Here is a 21,006-nt window from a genome sequence, read left to right on the forward strand (position 1 = left end):
CTGTTGAGACGTGGTTGGTGGTGGTTGTGGTGGTAGTAATGGCGGCTGGTCCAAAATAAAGATAGTAAAAGAAAAACGGCTATCTAAAGGGGTCACAGCCTGAATGAATGACATTTATTCCCTCTAAACAACGGGTTTGGGCCTAACTACACATATACTTACAGAGATATCTCACCTACGGGACCTGAATGGTGGTTTGCGAATTTCGTCAACCACAACAATATATTTCGTCAACCACAACAATATATATATATACCTGGTGTTGGCGCAGTGGTTAGGGCAGCGGCTTGGGATCAAAAAGGACCTGAGTTCAAGCCCCGTTGGGCCACTGAATTAATACACCAGGGGGTTGACTCAGCCTGTCATCCTTCTGAGGTCGGCGAAATGAGTACCAGTATACTGGGCCGGTGTATACCCCGGTTAAAATAGGTGTACCATATCCCTGTGTCGTAAGAGGCGACCAGGGTTGCGTCAGGAAGGGCATCCGGCATAAAACATGTGCCAAATCACTATGCGGATCATACGGATGATCCGCTGTGGCGACCCCTAACGGGAGCAGCCGAAAGAAGAAGAAGAAGAAGAAATATATATATATATATATATATATATATATATATATATATATATATATATATATATATATATATATATATATATAGTGTTACGAATTCGCGCCCGCCGGCGTGCGATCGGCCACGTAACTCGAATCGCGACACGTCGCCCACCGGAACGGACAATTCAGTCGTGAACCTCTTGGAACTACCGCCAAGAAGCTAGCCACGGGTGGGGGTTTAACCTCACCACAACTCAGTCCACATTCTATCCGCGCTAAAGAGGGTCCGATCGCCGAATGGTCGATTTACCTCAGTACTCGCGCGGATAGCGTACCGAGGAGTTGTACCACGCCACAGGTCGACTCCGGACACGAACCGCTTAAGCGGCTCGTTCCGTACTACAGGAATAACCGAGCGGAGTTATCGTCGACCTTGCCGGTTCCGATTAATTACCGAGTGTTTTAAAACCCACTACAAATCCCTTACGTGATGCAGGATGGAGAGTCAATTAAAAGAAGGAGACGAAGCAAAGCGGGAAACAGTTCAACAAGCAAGCACTTTATTACACAGAAGGCACATATATTACAATAAAACAAAGGAACAAAAGCAATACACGTATATGTTTATGTAAAGAAAAACACAAGCAAAGAACCAACGCAGATCTACAACCGAATATGACTTACACGGTAACACTTAACCGTTCTACTTTACAGACTTGCGCCACACACACACACACACACGTTTACACAAAACCCAAAAGAAATGGAAGTCGCAACTTCCCTGAGCGCGTCGAGTCCTTGGCGACCGTAACTCCGAGTCCCTCCGGCGTGGTCCGCGAGCTCGTGCCGCGCGTCGCTCGTGTGGTCCGCTCGACAGCTCGGACGAACGAACATAACCTCCGACCAGGAACGATCACCGCCACTCTCCCACAATTCCCCTTCAGGGACAAGGGAACAGGAAAGGGAACGACGTTCTCGTCGACCTTCACACCCACGCCTTTTGTCAATCGCTTGAACGAACCAAGAGCCTTCCGCTTCCAACTCTCCACACCCACGCCTTTTGTCGGGGCCGGCTCCGCCCCTTTGCCCCGCCCCATTTCTGTCTCCAACTCCCTTCTGGAAGCCTCTCAAAAAGGGGCGTGCCCTCGCGTTCCCCCCTCCCCATACCGTGCGGGGGACGGGGAAAGTCAGTCTTGGCTCGGGGCCAGGAAATTATCCCCCCAAAATCAGGCCCCCACCTTTTTTCACCTTTGGCCTCCGGCTCAAATCACCCCTCGCCCCCTGCCGAAGCGCAGGAAAAGCAGAAGGGAAAATCCCACAGGCGCTGTTGGTTTTTGTTCTTGCATGCGCCGTATGACGAAGGAAGAAAGACTCGGGCGGGAGATGCCCCTTCGCACCCCAGCCGCCCCTCCCATCCATCCCGCGGAGATCGTGACTGCACAGTGCTCGTTGAATGGCGAGTGGCGAAGATGTGGTAGCGTAGTTGTGGAAGGTGGCGTCGTGTAGTGAATGTTGTGATCGTTGAGAAGTTGGTTGTGGCGATGTTTGTTGTTCTTGCACCAAATTAACAATAGCCAAAGAAAAACGGCTAACTGAAGCGTCGCAGCCCAAATGGATCACATATATCCCTTCTATACAACAGGTTTGGGCTAACTACACATGAACTTACCGATATATCTCACCTGAGGACCCTTTATGGTGTAATGCGAATTTCCACAACCGGAACAATATATATATATATATATATATAAATAAAATTAATAAATATATAAACAACAACAGGGTTAGAAAGCTAAAAAATTCTAAATCGAATTAGTTTGGTACAACCTGATGGGCGTGGGCATGGACAAAGACAGGCATAGGCAATAGGATGGGGGGAGACCGTAGGGTAGGACCAAACTTGTCTTCGGACTGGTCAACGCCATCACACTCCCTCCACAACTCCACGAGACCACACCGAGGCCAGCCAGCTTAATATGCCGACCGATTGCACCTTGTCTGATCTGCATTTGCCATGCCTTTGCTTTGACTCCACTTGCCATAACTTGCCCATGCCTTTATTTGCCTTGACCTCACTTACCATGCCTTACCTTAATCGCTGAACCTTGCCATGTGCACCAGGACCATCTCTTGTGAAAGTGTTTGCAGGGGCTGCCGGGAACTGTATTTGCACAGCCCAGACAGCTTTATTGATAAAGGCCAGTTCAAATGGACTGTGAGACGGCGTGTGGCCAGCCGTGTTTGGGTGAGTTGCCTCCAGAAGCCAGGGAAAAAAAAAAAAAAAAAAAACACAAAGGACCATTTAGGGGCCGGAAGACACTAGGCTGCTTGATCACCTACTGCTGCACTCATCCACAAATGTTTTCATTCACTGTTTTCTTTCCTTCAGTCACAGGTCCTGTGCCATGAGTAATGTAAATATTAGAAATGTAGATAGTCATAACCCACCTGTTTGTTTAGTTCAATTCCAGAAATGTAGCATAAAGATGTCCATATGAGTCCGCTAGTTTAGATACACAACGCACTAGGTGTATTATTTTTGGGACGTGTATTTTAAATGTCACACTCAGGGATCCGTAGGTAAAGCATACTAGGGGAAACTACACCTACATGCCACATGAATGCTTAACGACTCTGGTCGAGTCTAGCAAAAGGGAGGGGGGTAGTGTTGCAGTTCTGGAAACCACATCCCTTCAAGGCAATGGCATCCATCATGCCGTGGTCCCCAGACAGTTATTTCATTAATAAACGTACAGTTCGACCTTTCCCTCATGTCTAATGGGTCAAACGGGACGACGTGCGTTGTGTGGATCTCATAATTTGGTCTGATTATATCTCTATCTTCATTCCAACTCTTTTCCTCATTCCTGAAATACATCAAAGCCTGAAATACATCACTACACTCAGACGGCCGCCTGTAAAAACTGCAACCACACCCTTCACGAAAAGAATGCATCTTCACGAAGGCCAACAGTGGAAGCAAACAATAAACAACCTCCACCCCACCATACACGACGCACGCGGCACGTTCTTTTCAACCCATTTCTGCATCAAATAATTATATCCAATCCTTTCCTTCAATTCATGACACAGATCAGGGCCGGCACCGCGTGCAACAACCGCCTGTGATAAATAACCGCATACACGATGGTGGACCCGTGTGCAACCCTGTGATTACAATGGCATTTTATCATCATACAGAACGGGGCACGAATAGCACACATCTTCATTCAGGTCTGCGCGCTGATTACAATGGCATTTTTTCATCAAGCTTGTATGGGACGCGCATGGTGCATATCTTTGTTCGGGTCTGCACGCTGGTTCACAACGGCGTCTTACAGTCGGTCTTCGCTCACCACCACAGCCACAGATGTCTCCCGCGGACGGCAGACATCCTCCCGCACCTCCGCCTCGATACTGCTGCCACCAAGCAGAGGCGTGCTGTGCAGCCCGAATCGCTTGGGCCGTATGGCGTGCGGACGAAGCGGGTGCATTGATCAGCGCCAACCACAGCGTGCCAGGGATGCCCGAGCAGGCGTGCGGGACTGGCACAGCCCTTGGTCAGTCGCCAGAGCACAGCCCGGGAGCTCAGTGCAAGGCCATTCATATCGCGCGGTTCGGAGCAAGACAATTCCGCAGCTCGGACATGTCTTGCCGGATGTAAAATAAGGCCGCTCCCAATCATGACGGTCGGGTCGTGTGGTGGCCGGGGCCCAATGGGAGCACCCGATTCTGGTGACGACGCATCGCTTCGGGGGGCACCCCGCCCTGCATCGCAGGGTCTATTAAGGACGGATCGCGAAGCCATTCAGGGTCGTCGTCAGAGTCGTGCGGAGTCCTTAGAGAGTTGAGAGAGTCATTGTAGTTGCCGTCAGAGTCGTGGTAGTCATCCTCAGCTTCATTGCATGGTTTTGGATCAGTCTCTGCGTGCGCCTGCTGCCCTGTCGTCTTCTTCTCAACCGACTCACCGCTGGCTCCACCCACCCACCTGACTCCGCTTACCCGTCCACCCACTCGCTGCTGGCTCCACCCAAAGTCCCTTCCTCACGCCTGATGGTCGCACCCATTCTCTGGATCAGCGCAGATGCTTTGTGGGCACCGTAGCCAAGCAGGAGACGACGCGCCAACTATCAAAGAGGGATCGTCCAGCAGAGCATCCCCCCAAAATGTACTGGGGGGCGCGGTCGGTCAATTGTGCAAGGTATGACGAGACTGTTTGCCTCATCTCCTCTTCTTTTTGCTCATTATCTCTTCTTCATCGGTGTGTGTGTGTGTGTGTGTGTGTGTGTGTGTGTGTGTGTGTGTGTGTGTGTGTGTGTGTGTGTGTGTGTGTGTGTGTGTGTGTGTGTGTGTGTGTGTGTGTGTGTGTATGTCATGGTGCCCGTCCTCGCTCATGTTAAGATTGCAGAAGAATTATATCGGGATCAGTCTGCTCTGTGTCTGCTTTTGTAAGTTGTTTGTTTTATTGTCGCACCACACATTTCTTTCTATCTCTGCTTACACACAACAATACAATCTATTCTCTGTGCCACATATTTTTTCCTCACCTGCCTGTAATAAATCCTTATGTCGAAATGTTCCCTGCTCGTTTTTGTTTTTCTTTCATTGATCCAGCATGGTCCGTATCCGAGCCAAGCCAGGACTTTATTCCCAACGATCCGTTCCTTTTAGGCGGTACGTTCCTTGGCAGTGTCGCTCGGCTGCATCTGATCCAGTAAGGTGATCCGGTTCGGACAAGGTATACTGAGGGCGTGTCCCCCGGTAATTCGGTCACGTGATTAGTTTTAGGTCACCGATATTAGACGGAGGCCCCTAAATCACGTGGTTGAGTTATTGGCGTTCACGGTCGGTTAGCAACCCGCCGTGTCACGGAGTTATCTGTGTGTGACGGCCTGCGATTCCGGGGAGTCTGATGGGAACCTGAGATAGCTTCCCCCCCCCCTCGTGGTCTTCTCACCCGAACCCGACCGCAACAATATATACATAGATATTTATATATGTGTATATACACATATACATGACAGGCAGAGTCAACCCCACCTGGTATTAATTCAACAAGAGGGATTTGAACTCAGGATCATAGGATCCCAAGCCCACCACCCTAATCATTAAGCCAACTCCAGGCATACAGGATATCAACTGGTCACAAATCAGTCATTTACAATTCATTCTGCAGAGCCTGACCAATTATACATTGGAGAAACTGGAAGGAATTTGAATCAAATGCTAGATGAACATGATAGAGCACTTAGGCTTGGAAAGGTGACACAGTCAACCATAATACCTGCAATCTGACCACAAATTTGACTTGGAAGGGGTCCGTGTCCGAGACATGACATCCAACAAATTAAACATATCGATACTGGAGGCACGGCAGTTCAAGAACCGAGTCGAACTTGGAGGAGGGCACTTGAAGTCTAACTATGAGGAGGTGGTTATTCCCCAGCTGAACCTATCCATCACGTTCATCCTGCCTAGTGGCAGTGCAAAATTCACGGTCAACTTTTATTTTCATGCGGATCTCATGGAGCAGGGGGCAAGAGGGCTGTAAATGTTTCTGCTCAAATCCAACAGGCCTCTAACAGGCTTGAGAAACATGCTGAGTATGTGGTACATGCTCACAGATATATTTTCAGTGTGCTTCTCACAATCACAGAAATTCCCCCTGTTTTCATCAAGAGAACGATGTCAATTTCTGCAACAAATCCTGTGGCAAAAATCAACAGATCTAGAAGGAAAGATTATTTGTGCATTTAACTCGTTTGGATCTGCAGATAATATGTAAGCGTGTAGCACTGTGAATAACATATATGTATGTCTGAATCTAAGGCTCAAGGGATTTAAATCGTTTACTGGGGAAAAGTACAAAAGTGGTGTACATGGCCAATGGCTAATTGCATACAGGATATGTGACTCAACTACCCAGCCATGTTGGGAATGTTTGTAAACTTGTGTACAAAGTGTTAACCTTCAGATGACCGTTGAGACAAAAAAAAATTGAAGTTTCAATGTGATACCTGAAAATTATTGGTCAGCCAAAGGTTAAACAAACAGCCTGTATATTTATACAATCCTGGAACTCCATCGACGGGTGAACGATACATATCCAAAGTATGAGAGGCCGAATGATATAGAGTAAAATTAGTTATAGTAACCATAAGGATGGATAAACTGCTCGGCTGCTTCAGTCGGACCTCTAGAAATGACATCAATTAGCCGAAAAGATCAATTTGGCTTCGGGTTTCATACGATGCATATGCTCTGTGAAGCTTCCAATATTTACACAAATACTGTATAACATAAACAAAATCATGAAAATATTGACGTTGAATTTGCTCTCAGAACTGTTCAAAAATTCCGTACCTCAATAAATAGGACATGGTGCTTTTGTTGACCAAGCAATGGATGTATGTCTTGAACAAGAAAGCATGTAACAGAAGTTTCCCTGGCCATTTAAGGTTTTGGCATGATATACTATCCAGCTCTGTTGAGCTTTCAACTCGTAGCACTTCGGGCCTATTACACTGTTGGATGGCTGAGTTCCTTAAAGCATGCAAATATCAAACTCTCTTTTGACATTATACTTTCTATAACTCTGGAAGTTGTTGCTCCATACTGGAGCTTTTTTTCTTTACAAGATGAAGGTTCATGGAAATAGCAAGGCAGTGGAGCATGTGAACTGAAAATGGAGCAGAAGGGTAACGGTTTGACACAACAGGCAAGGGAATAAATGAACGGTAATAGAGGAAAGTGGGCAAGGAAGGAAACATGGTAACCTGCAAATAAGAGGGTTGCATTAGGAAAGTTTATTGGGGATAATAAAGAATGTGGGTAAGGAAGGGAGTTAACATGAGATGGCAATACACCACCTGATTGCAGCCCGAGAGAGAAGGGTGTGATGGAACAGCTTCTGGAAGGCACTTCCACATATGAGAGAACAAAAGAACAAGAGTTGAATTGTGCAGTCAGCCTCAATTTTTAAAGTTTAACCAGACAGGCTTTACTGGAAGAAAACATATATCCTGGAGTTGTTGAGGAGGGTTGGAAGACTAAGAGTAGATGGATCTAAAGTCGAAACCAGAATAGAGGCAGTAAAGAAAAAAAAACAAAGATGCCACTTACCTGTCTGCAATGCAAGAGCAACAGGCCTTGTGCTTTGGCTTCATGACAGGAGATGCCAATAATGTGAGAGCTTCCAACAGATTCCAGGAGAGACAGATGTGGTGCTGAGGCACCAGCAAATATTTCATTCACTGAGCTATGGACAGAGGCCATATATACAGTGCCCTCAGAAAGTGTACACACCCCTCAAATTTTGTCGCATATTGTTGTTACAGCCTGAATATAAAATGGATTGAATTCAATTTTTTTGTCACAGATATACACAAAATACCCCATAATGACAAAGTGAAAACAAGTTTTTGAAGTTTTTTTTTTACAAATTAATGAAAAGCTGAAATCTCTTGCATCAAGAAGTATTCAACCCCTTTGCTATGACACTTCAAAGTGAGCTCAGATGCATCCAATTTCCTTTGATCATCCTTGAGATGTCTCTGCAACTTGATTGAAATCCACCTGTGGCCGATTCAATTGATTGGACTCGATTTAGAAAGAAACACACCTTTCTATACAAGGTCCCACAGTTGACAGTGAAAGTCAGAGCAGAAACTCTCCCATTAAGTCCAAGGAACTGTCCGGAGAACGCCAAGACAGAATTCTGAGAAGGTATAGATCTGGGGAAGGGTATAAAACAATTTCTGGAGTGTTGAAAGTTCTCAAGAGCACAATGAGCTCCATTATTAGGAAATGGAAAGAATATGGAACGACCCAGACTCTTCCAAGAACTGGTCGTCCAACCAAACTGAGCAACTGGCCAAGAAGGCCAAAGCCTAGATTTGAATTCCATTGAGAACCCAATGACCACTCTGACAGAAATACAGAGCTAGTTCCTTGGCCAGGAACTAGCTCTGTATTTAGGAACAGTCCTTGAAGAGAACCTGCCAGAAAGACAACAGTCTCTGCAGCACTTCACAAATCTCGGCTTTATGCGAGAGTGGCCAGACAGAAGCAACTCCTGAGAAAAAGGGACATGACAACACACCTGGAGTTTGCAAAAAGGCACGTTAAAGACTCTGGGATATAAAATGGATTAAATTCTATTACCCTGGAATAGCATGAGGCAAAATATTATGTGGCCTGAGACGAAAATGGAACTCGTTGGCCTGAATGCAAATCACATTGAGCCAACCGCATTGCTTCGGGGGGCGAAATCGGCATGACCTCTGGCAGAAATCGAGCACAGCTCATCACCCATCTAACACCATCCCTACCGAGGAGCATGGTGGTGGCAGCATCATGCTATAGGGATGCTTTTCAGTGGCAGGGACTGGTAGACTTAAATGGATAGAGGGAACAATGGATGGAGCCAAATACAGGCAAATCCTTGAGGACAACCTGCTTCAGAGTGCAAAAGACCTGAGACTGCGGCAAAGACATATGTTCTCACAGGTCAATGACCCCAAGCACACAGCCAAAGCAACACTGGAATGGCTTCAGAACAAGAACGTGAAAGTCCCTGAGTGGCCCAACCAAAGCCCAGACTTGAATCCCATTGAGAATCTGTGGAAAGACTTGAAGATTGCTGTTCACCGATGCTCTCAATCCAACTTGACAGAGCTTGAGCAAATCTACAAGGAAGAATGGGAGAAAAGCCCCAAATCCAGATATGCAAAGCTGAGACAGACATACCCAAGAAAACTCGTAGCTGTAATTGCTGCCAAAGGCGCTTCTACAAAGTATTGACTTGGAGGATTGAATACTTATTGATGCAAGACATTTCAGCTTTTCATTTTTAATTAATTTGTAAGGATTTCTAAAAACATCTTTTCACATTATCATTATGGGGTATTTTGTGTGGAATAATGACAAAAAATTAATTCAATCCATTTCAAATTCACGCTGTAACATCAAAATGTGACAAAAAGTCAAGGGTGTGAATACTTTAAGAAGGCATTGTACTGAGTGGTTGTGGTTTTTCAAGGAAAAAATTTGAATGGAGGATGCCCAATCTGTGGATGGTTTTGGAAGCCAGATTTGCAAATAATCAGACCAGAATTGGTCATTTCTGGCAGTGAGGTCTAGAAGTTAATGGAACTGGGCCTCTTCCAGTGACAGACCTTGGAAATATGTGGGTGAGATCGTTTGATTACCTTTCTGGAACAACAGGGTGAGACAGATTTCCCAGGATTGAAGGACATGTTGCATATACAAGACCAGCATCTAATCATTTCCATATCAGCAGAGAGTGAAATAGCTGCTCTTTGCTTCAAAATTGGATGAGGTACTGTATCACATATTGCGGTGTCATCTGCAAAAAGGAAGAGAGCTTCGAGACTCTAGACTCAAATAACCTCTCTGAGGCTCTAGAATCTAGAGCAATTTCTCGAAACAGCTCATCATGGAAAGATGATGATTTAGAAGATGATGATGATGATGGTCTTTCCTGTTTTCAAACAACCTGATCTCTGACCATCACTTTGGATTCCTTCCTGGTCACTCAACTCTCGTTGCTGATGTTGTTGACTTCCTGGCATGCTCTCATATCCTGCAAGAGTAGCACAGCAGGATTTCAGTGCATGGGCACTGATGATCTACATCTAGAAGATGATGATTCTAGAAACAGCTCGAGAATCTAGAGCCTCAGAGAGGTTATTTGTGTAGACGAGGGAGACAATTGGGCCCAACACTGCATTGGTACACTTCGGCCTCCACTAGGATAACAGAGGAGTGGATTTCATTGATCGCAACGCATTGACGCCTGGTGTTGGCTTAATGGCTTGAGTGGTGGGCTTGGGATCCTCGGGTCCTGAGTTCAAATCTTTCTTGGCTATTGAATTAATACCTGGTGGGGTTGACTCAGCCTGTCAACCTTCCGAGGTTGGCAAAATGAGTACCAGCTTGCTGGTATCCTACATCAGAGTGGCGACCCATCCAGGGTTGTGCCCAATAGCCCAGAAGACTGTACAGATCATCGGTGCTGCGAAAGCAGAGTATGGTCCCAATGGATGGATGGAACATATTGACTGCATGAGTGGAGGAAGTCAGTAATCCAGGCATGAAGGCATCCTTGTATGCTACAGGCCGAGAGCTCAGAAAGCATAAGGTGGATCGCAGACTGTGAGGAATGCCCAGAATATGACCGCAGGGAGGTAGTCCTGACCTCTTATTTGAGATTTAAGGGCTTCATTTATTTCTGAGAGGGGAGCATTGCAAGTCTAGAGTTGAGTGACCAGGAAGGAATCTAAAGTGATGGTCAGAGATCAGTGTTGTTTGAAAACAGGAAAGACTTTACATTGACATCAATGATTAATTCCTTAACTTTTCTTATAATTGGAAGCAAGCCAAATTTTTGTAGTTGAGATACACGAGCCTTGACATTGTATACAAAAATAAAAAAATTCAAAATTTTCACTCTTCTTGTGGGCAAGAGTGATGTTGCTGACTTCCTGACATGCTCTCATATCCTGCAAGAGTAGCACAGCAGGATTTCAGTGCATGGGCACTGATGCTATCTGGGCCCATTGCTGAAGCATGGGTTCAAGGCAGGGCAGAACTTCCTATATCTTCCTGGGTGAGAAGTACATGAAGTCTAGTTGACAGTGGGTACAAGGGGGTAAGATGGAGACAAAATGAAAAGAGTTGGATATATGCTGCATTTTGTGGATATATAACTTCAGTTTTTAATGGTACATCATATTTCACTTTGCAAAATAATTTACTCTGTAATACAGCATTATACTTCATTCAGTTCCCATCACATCACTAAAAAAACAGGCCTGCCAAAGACTAAGATTAAAAAAAAAGAATCTCATCATTTAACCAAAGTAAGTATCTTAAGTTCAATTATGGAATTCATCTTTCCGTGTAAATGGTTAATCCACTCGTGATGCAAACGATATGCAAGAGCTGTAATTTATATTTGCTGGCTTTTATTCTTTCGTGTTTTTTCTGTCTTTACTTATTTTCAAACTAACTCTGTCTTTCTCTACTTTCATTTTATCTTTACTTATTGCTTCCTTTTCCAGCAAAGGTTTTAGTGATCAGCACTCTTTCGAATTCTTCGTGTCCTATAGGCTGGCTGCATCGAAAAGAGCTTTTGCTTGAGATATTAAAATGAGCCAATTTACTCTTGTTGATGAAGACATCAAGTCCAAAACAAAGCTATTCAAAATTGGTACTATAATAAACTTGCAAATGTGCATTCAATGAAAACTGCCCATTTTGGGTAGTGGTCCATGATAATGTCCTATTTGAGATCGCTTCAAAAATAATCTGCCTTGTCACTTAATGACATTCAAAGATCAGTTATGGGCAGATCAGTTATGGGCAGAAGCTCAGCCACTGGAGCTGAACACTTCTCCAAAGTGGTTCCAAAGGCCAGACATCAACGACAAGGGAACTTTTAGTTTGGGCATCATCACCTTGATGCAAATTAACATACAGACTCCATTGTCTAAGGAGTGTAAATGTAGTATGATATCCACATTGAAATATAAAGATGAGACTGTCGATATAGGATTATCTGGAAAGAATAAGCATAAGAAGCTTAACATTGCAGATAATCCCCCTACGAGTGGAATATCCCATGAGGTGATGGCAATTTTGAAAAGTAGGGAAATTATGGGTAAAATAGCAAGTTGTAGGACAAAAATAAACCAAAATTGGCAGCAAGTTTGGAAGTCTTCATGAGACAGGTGATATAAAAGAACACAAAAAACATTCAGGTCGGAAGCCAGATGCAGAGAAATAAAACATAATAGGAAGACCACAGATGGAGTTAGTACTAAATATACTGCATGCACTAATTTAGTACGCAAGTACTACTATATGTCCTGTGTCATTGCCCACCTCTCCGACACTCCCCCAACCATACTTCCTTGCACATACAATATGTAAATAAGCAAATTAAGTCAACACTTTTTCCAATGGAATACTTTTTTCTCAGCTTTATTTGAACAGTCAAGGCAGGCCAACACCAGAACAATATTCACCTTCTTGAGCAATCTCTGAACAATTATGGTTCCTGGAGGGAGGCACTAAGTGCTTAGACTTGGTGTCTGTGGTGTCCCGCTTTTTGAAGGACAAGCCTAAATATTTTCAATGGGCTTGGCCTGGATTCGAACCCGGGACATCTCGCACCTGAAGCGACCACAAAGTTATATAATTTGTAAATTTTTGTTTGAACATAAATTGTATCACCCACATTTGTAATCTGCGGCAGATCGATTTACAATGACCTTTACCCATTCGATTATGACCTCGAGCAAAGAAAGAAAAAAAAAAAAGAAGTTAATTTTCACTTAAGGATGCTATTTCATTTGAAAATAAAATGTTTGTTTTCATTCGGAGGCAGAATTTCAAATGCTACCAATTGGCTTATATTACGAGATGGCTACACCAGGAACCGTCAACGATCTCCGATCACAGCCTTCTAGTTCTGTCCGTTCTATGGTGAAAAGACATTAAAAGCAAACCAACGAGACCTCAATGTAACTTTATCATAGATTCATTCTCACCATGCCTTTGCAATATGCTGCCTGTAATACACTACCTGATAAGGTTTAAAAACAGATTTATAAAACAGAAGTATAAAAGAGTTTGGGTTATCCACCAAGAAAACTTGCAGAAGCACTGACGTTTCGGGCATCGTCCTTCCACAGAGTGGCAGAACATGAAAAGGGAAATTTATAGGTCTAACAGGTTAGTGATGTCACTGTTGACCTCACTGCTGATGTAATATGGATGAGCAATAGCTATTGGATAGACATGTGAGCATCGCATCTGATGTTTGGTCGAAAAAAAGGGAATGAAACAACTGAAGAAAATGGGTGAGGAATGAATAATGGCGATTAATGTATGAACAGAAAGAAAATCTTTCATTTCAACCATCTGATGCTGATGTTCCAAGTTTAACAATAAAAAGTGTTCATCGAGTTTTCGGGCTCATTTAGTCCGTGGGAGGATTATTAAACCACAAACAGACATGTGATGGATGCAATGTCCTGCAAGGTTAAAATGATGGACGACTAGTTTATGAATACCGTTATTGTTGGTTCTGACATCGTTGAAATGTTCACGGAAGCGGTCATCAAGAAGCCATCGTCCAGTTTGACCAATCCAAAGTTTATTACAGAGTGAGCATCATGTACCATAAATTACATTCATGGTGGTGCTGCTAAAATGATGGATAATGTGAATGGTGTATTTTGGTCCTGAAATTGAGGTCATAAAGTAGATAAAATCATGGGCTATGACTTCATGAGCATCTGAATGCTCCTGGTAGGAGATTGGAAGATACCATACCTTTGAGCAGGAAATGTTGTTATGTTTTCTCAGGTTAGAAAGAAAACGTAACAACACCTCTTCCCTTATTTTAATATTCTGTCTCGCTCTGAGAAAGAGCTATGCCCGAAACATTCGTGCTTCTGCAATTTTTTTCAGCAGATAACAAACCCAAACTGTTTGCCTTCTCAACATGAATTGGTAATATGTTACTGCCGTTTATTATTTAGCTTTAAGAAAAAAAATCTTCTTGTTGACACAAACGGTATTCAGGAGCTCTTCCTAAAATAGTTATCAGATTTTTCCTCTGTGAGCAGAAACAACGGGTTGCTCTCAATGGAATTCTGCCTGGAGATCTCCTTCGTGAAGGTGGTATGCCGCAAAGGTAGTATTTTAATAGCCTACTGATCTTATTATATTTCAGTGCCGATATCATCATTGACCTCTCTGCTTCCCTGAAAATGTTTCACTGCAACATTTTACTGGCTCCTCCTCCACCCTGTGTCAAGCAGTACATCATACTTCTGAGAGGCAGGCTGCTACAATATCCGTCTCTGTAGATTCGGCCAAGAAAAGCTGTTGTTCAGCTACCTGGAACAAATATTTCAATGCACACAAATACCCCATGTTCTCACTCTGTTCCTCCACAAGAATTGGCTTTTGAACCCCACAGTTTACTTCTCCTGGAAAGGTGCAGTCCCTGTAGCTGTTCGGCCTCACAATTTATCACAACTTGTTTTGAGAGAACCATATCTCCAAATTGACCTCCAAGTCTGGCCAACACCTTCGTGTTCTCCGCAGAGCTAAGTCCATTCTCAGCTGCCCGGAGGGTGCAAGGCCTTCATCTAAATGATCATGGAACATGTAGTCCCAAATGTGGGCTGGTGCTGCTGTTTCCCATCTTGCTCTCTTGGGGACAATTAAGTCCAAGGCTCTCCAGGTTATTGGTATCTCTTAGTAAGTGGCTGAGTCCCAACATCTGCTTTTCACCCACTAAGGCAGGTTGTTGGACTCCATTTTCTCATGCCTGCTCATCCCTTTGTCTAACCCTCACTCAGCCCACGAAGGCCGCTTCACATATTCTTCCAGAATTCTCCACGTGGTTGCCCTCCTCAAATACAAGCCACGTGCTCACCTACATTCCCTCGCCCTGTTTTCTTGTCTGTTGTACCAACTCTGCATTGGTTGTCTCATGCCACTTCCTCCAGTCTTTCAAGCCTCATGGGTTTTCCCATAACATGTGTCCTGCTCTCTTCCACTATCCCTTTCCTCCACCCATCCTTTCACAAAGTCCTTCAACTTTTACCCAATCCTGCTCTACGATTACCAACACCTCCCCTATCTTTGTGTTTCTCAATTTCCACCTTAGTCCTTTATGCTCTTGCATATAATATATGTACAAGCCTGCTGTTGGCTTAAAAGTTAATGTGGCTGGCTTAAGATCTTAAGGTCCTGAGTTCAAGCCCCTGCCATGCCAAAATATTGCAAGGTGGGTTGACTCAGCCCGTCAACCTTCTGAGCTCGGCAAAATGAGTACCAGCTTGGGGAGAAGTGAGCCATTCGAGTATCCTGCATCGGAGTGGTGACCCATAGCCAATTAAACTGCCTTGGCAGCCCAATACACACGACTGTGCAAACATGACCATCCATATGTGCACTCCAAAAACTAGATGACCCCTTGATGCAGACGTATTTGTGTCACAAACCAAAACAGAGTTGAACGAGAAAGGCACTTGGTAGAGTGCATACCTCTGTCATGTAATGCCTGATCCACAAGAACATATCGGGCCCAATACATTTTTGAAATATCTTGCGACATATTGTTTTTGGCCCGATCTCTCAATGGTGAAGAATCACTTTAAAAATTAAATAATTCTCATATCCACATCCAGATTTGGATCTTCAACAAAATCTAAATCAGTTCATCCTTGTCACACACCAAACCCGTCCACAAAATTTCATCCGAATCCGTCCACAACTTTTTGAGACATCCTGCACACAAACAAACACAGCCAAACAGACAAACAAACAAACAGACCGACAGAGAAAGGTGAAAACATAACCTCCTTCACCTTTGGTAGTGGAGGTAATTAGTCCATGTATGCACTTGCGCGCATACGCACACACACACGCACACGTGTTGTAAATGAGTAAACGACATCATAGCACACATTCATACTTGAAGATGCAAAGATGTCCATCAATGATAACCCCTTGGTCATCCAGCAAACAATGCAGTCAAACTGCCATAAAGCCTCATCATAGTTCACCAAAACACATGCAATGGAATGGCCATATTCCATCCTAATTTTCTTGTCATTGCAAGCATGCATCCTTAAAGTCCTCGTTACTTTATGCAGTGAAATATAGATCCTGATTATGAGAAAATACCATTTAATTTATCATACTTGAAAAAGTTGCAACACATTGGGATGCACAAATGGCTCATTTGGTAATCAGCAATTTCAAAACTTAGAGTGACATAACTTTTAAAAATACACCCGTGCGGGAGTGACGGTCATCTCTGCGAGAAACAAGCATGAGTTCCTGTTACTAGGGTGTAGTGTTCTCGGGTCAGGAGGAACTTTTGGCCAACTTTGAAGTCACGTGACGCGAAAACGAAAGCGAATATCGAAAATCCTGCCTGACCAAATCTAGATATTCTCCCATAGATTCATATGCCACAATCAAATTCAAGATAACTTAAGAAATGTAGGAGGAGATAGATTTTGAAAATCGTCATTTTGCAACTACATGAAGCAGTTTTCGCAAAATTCAAAGTCACGTGACGTGTACGTATTCAAAGATATTGGTATTCTTTCGAATCGACATGAAAGACAAGGTCAGCTGCTATGCAATGACACCATTCACTAACTTTTACCATGCCCAGTAGAAAATATATAGCCTCCTGAAGGTAGGGCAGTTTTTGCAAACTTTGAAGTCACGTGACACGAAAGCGAATATCGAAAATCCGGCCCGACCAAATTTAGATATTGTCCCATACATTCATATGCCACAATCAAATTCAAGATCGCTTGAGAAATGTAGGAGGAGATAGATTTTGAAAGTCGTCATTTTCGTATTTTTTGCCAACTTTGAAGTCACGTGACACGAAAACAAAAGCAAATATCGAAAATCCGGCTGGAGCAAATTTAGATATTGTCCCATAGATTCATATGCCACAATCAAATTCAAGATTGCTTGAGAAATGTAGGAGGAGATAGAATTTGAAAATCGTCATTTTCGCAACTTCAAAGGCCTCGCGACCTTGACCTTGACCTTGACCTTCGGTGACCTTGAAAGTCATACCATCGTGTACGTCTCATCGACCTCTATCAGGATCACTAATGACCAGATCTCCCGCTTCAACTTCATTGTGAACGGACGGACAGATCGAAGGACATCGACACCCATATTATTAGGTCATGCTCGAAGAGATGACCTAAAAAGGGCATTTTACAATAGACAATAATATTTGATTGCAGGATATGCAGGGACAAACGTACCATCAGAATATATCATCACCAACTATCATGGCCAACTAGAAGGGCACTCGGTAGAGCGCATACCTCTGCCCCATAATGCCTGATCAACGAGAACATATCGGGCCCAATACATTTTTGAGATATCATGCGATTATATTGTTTTTGAGCCCTATCTCTCAATGGTGAAGAATCACTTAAAAAATTCTAGTCGTCGGATCCAGATTCGGATCTTCGCTAAAATTGAATCAATTTGTTGTGGTCACACACACAACTTTTTCACCATGTTTCATCCCAATCCGTCCACAACTTTTTGAGATATTTTGCTATATATATATATATATATATATATATATATATATATATATATATATATATATATATATATATATATATATATATATATATATATATATATATATATATATATATCAGTTTAGCCCTATCTCTCAATGGCAAAGAATCACTTAAAAAAATTATCAGATCTATTCACCAAAATTGTATCAATTCTTCCTTATCACACATGTGTCCACCAAGTTTCATCCGAATCTGTCCAGAACTTTTTGAGATATCGTCCTATGTATCGTTTTTGCCCTACCTCTCAATAGTGAAAAATCACTTTAAAAATTCTCGTAGTTGGATCAGTTCGTCCTTGTCACACACCCAACATGTCCACAAAATTTCATGCAGATCCGTCCACAACTCTTTTAGATAGCCTGTACAGACAGACAGACAGACAGACAGACAGACAGACAGACAAACATACAGAAAGGGGTGAAAAAAACAACCTCCTTCACCTCCGGTGGAGGAGGTAAAGATATACTAAGGAAATAAAAATATAGCAACTCAAAAGTACAAATGTTCACAAGGATAAATAAGACTATTAAACTAAAACAGCTGCAAAAAAAAATTCATTTATCATCAGGAATTTTTCCAGCAAGGGATCTCAAGATTTCGTGCTGCAGTTACGCAACGGAAATGATGTCAAGCTGGATATCCTGTCTAATTGCACGTCTTGGTAATAGCAATTAAATATCCCATTGTTTCCCATGGTGGAGATAAAAGTACAGGAACACAAGACTGGCCAAAGCTCATTTCTGGTGAGCACGTACTTTTTGGGGACCATCAATGAGATGGACTCAAATCCATTTTAAACCAAATCTATACCATTTCTTGATTCGAGGAAAAACGTACAAATATTCGTTCTCAAACGCGTCTTCATTTTAATTGAAACACAACACGATCAGAAAAAAGACATTTCAAAACGAAAGACGACGAACAAGGGTGGACATGAAGCACAATTAACCTCAGAATTATATATACATCAATTTCCCAGGGATGGAACACATATCATGAATGAAGTGTTATTTCCCAAATATGCACAATGTGCGTCACACGTCTCTGCAGATTTATTTAGCATGTGCGACTCTGCTGAATGCACTTGCCATTAATACTAACACTGCAAATTGAACGACCGTTCAACAAACGACTTCAAATTCATAACCGTTGAACTGCTTCAATGCTGCTCTCGTAACATGTGAATGCAAGATAACAGATGAATCGGTCAGCAATCAATTGGACAGTCAAAATAAGAGGCACAAATCCAGCCGGCCAGCTCGTCCCACATCTTACTCGCACTCCCCCATGTCCAAACAACTAATGGCAGAGCCCGTAGAGGGAAATGGTCTGAGCCGCAGTACTGCTGCGCAACAGCAGAAAATGCAGAATGAAATGTTAAGTATTATCAAATATGAATCACGATCATTAAAATACTTGTTATTATGTATAAATCATATATATATATATATATATATTTATATATATATATATATATATATATATATATATTTATATATATATATATATATATAATGTCAGACAAACTGATGCAAAATGAGTGATAAATAATAAAACTATAATAATCACCACCATCACATTTTGCATCATTATGAGCATGTTGCCAATAAATTGTTTTTAGCATGCAGTTGGAGGTGAAAGTTCATTCCAAATGCTGTGGATGAACAACCAGGCATGTAAGAATGATGGAGAGGAAGGAATGGAGAGATGTAGACACAAGTCCAAGGACCAACAGAGAGGCAGATAAAACGCACACGAACCCAGCGCTGCAGCGTCTCTCGCCGAGCCTTCCGCTGCTGCATGTGTCCTGAGCTCAGCTCCACAGCACAGACACCGCGGCGAAAGCTGCTACCTCGGTAAGGAACCCCCCCCCCCTTGTTTCCAAATCCAGCAATCCCCCCCCCCCTTCAAAAAAGCCCCCTTGCCATCACGCAGCTAATGGCACATTCCAGGAAAGGCCACTGCATTCTCTTGATCTCCGCCTACCCACACCCACAGATATCTGCCCACACTTGGTTTGTTCCATGCTTGAGCACGGCACAGTCGGTGTAAACATGCTATATGCATGATGCACTGACAAAATGTGCAGGAGATCATTTAATCATCTTCAACTCCAATGTTGACAGAAATTGAAAGAGCTGGTTATCAAACACAACATCAAATCACAGTTATTTTGTTTCTTTCAAGTTACTCGATGAAAATACTCAAATTCCAAAACAATACCAACACACGATGCAAACAACACTCTCCGGAGATTATGAAAGCACAATGGCCGAGCTGAAGATCATATGGAGAACAATGAGTTTGAAAGGTACGGAAGACAAGTCACATCCCTTCGTAAAAAGAGTCTTTTATCTCTTGCTAATCATAACAGAGGTATCATTATGTCTACCAGGCATCCTTTCCACATATCATGATGGAACAACACCATGACATTTGTATCAGCACATAAGAGAATAAATGTAACAATTGTCAGTGTTCAATCATGTCCGTCGAATGACGTGGTGACTAAACGATAAAAAATAAATCACAGACACACGCTTCGTGATGAAGTGTAATTCATCACGATTTGGTCAATGCATATATGTGTATATATATATATATATATATATATATATATATATATATATATATATATATATATATATATATATATATATATATATAAAAATATGTATATATATATATATATAAATATGTATATAAATATGTATATATATATATAAATATGTATATATATATATAAATATGTATATATATATATATATATATATATATATATATATATATATATATATATATATATATATATATATATATATATATATATATATATATATATGAGGTGCCACAAGGAGGAGTGATGTAAGGGACACATCGGCCATTTTGGAGTTAATGCCATATAGCACTATTTTAACCCTTACCTGATCATCCGAGCATATCATCATCATATTGTTACGGCTGTGGAAATTCGCAGAACACCATATAGGTCCTTAGTTCAGTTATGCCGATAAGTCCGTGTTCGGTTAGATTTCCCCACCGTTGTCTCATGGGAATTATTCATGTCACCCGGGTTATGATCTTTGAGTTAGCCATTTTTCTTTACTATCGTTATTTTGGACCAACCACAACACCAACCACCAACCACCTTCTCCACCATGCCAGCCACCAACCATCTTCTCCACCATGCCACCCACCAACCACCTTCTCCACCACGCCAACCACCAAGTCAACCACCAACCACCCTCTCCACACCGCCTTCATAACAACGAC

At 42.7% G+C, this 21,006-nt stretch overlaps 1 protein-coding gene across 7 annotated transcripts in view; it reads right to left on the reverse strand.

Moving 5' to 3' along the window:
• The window catches only part of LOC147032012 (voltage-dependent L-type calcium channel subunit beta-1-like), a 222,713-nt gene that overhangs the window by 123,380 nt on the left and 78,327 nt on the right, over positions 1–21,006 (reverse strand). Inside the window, exon 1 of one of the 7 annotated variants that reach the window (XM_085869267.1) lies at positions 19,494–19,604. The exons of 5 other annotated variants lie outside the window; for them this stretch is intronic. In XM_085869267.1, the coding sequence (XP_085725393.1) occupies positions 19,494–19,535 (42 nt within the window). In that variant the 5' untranslated portion in view covers positions 19,536–19,604. Of the gene's footprint in view, positions 1–19,487; positions 19,605–21,006 lie in introns of those variants that run through there. One more of the 7 variants, XM_085869266.1, reaches the window with a different exon arrangement.

The sequence above is a fragment of the Eptatretus burgeri genome, chromosome 2 (assembly GCF_056783735.1).
Source record: "Eptatretus burgeri isolate ZD-2024b chromosome 2, Ebu_testis_v1, whole genome shotgun sequence".
NCBI lineage: Eukaryota > Metazoa > Chordata > Myxini > Myxiniformes > Myxinidae > Eptatretus > Eptatretus burgeri.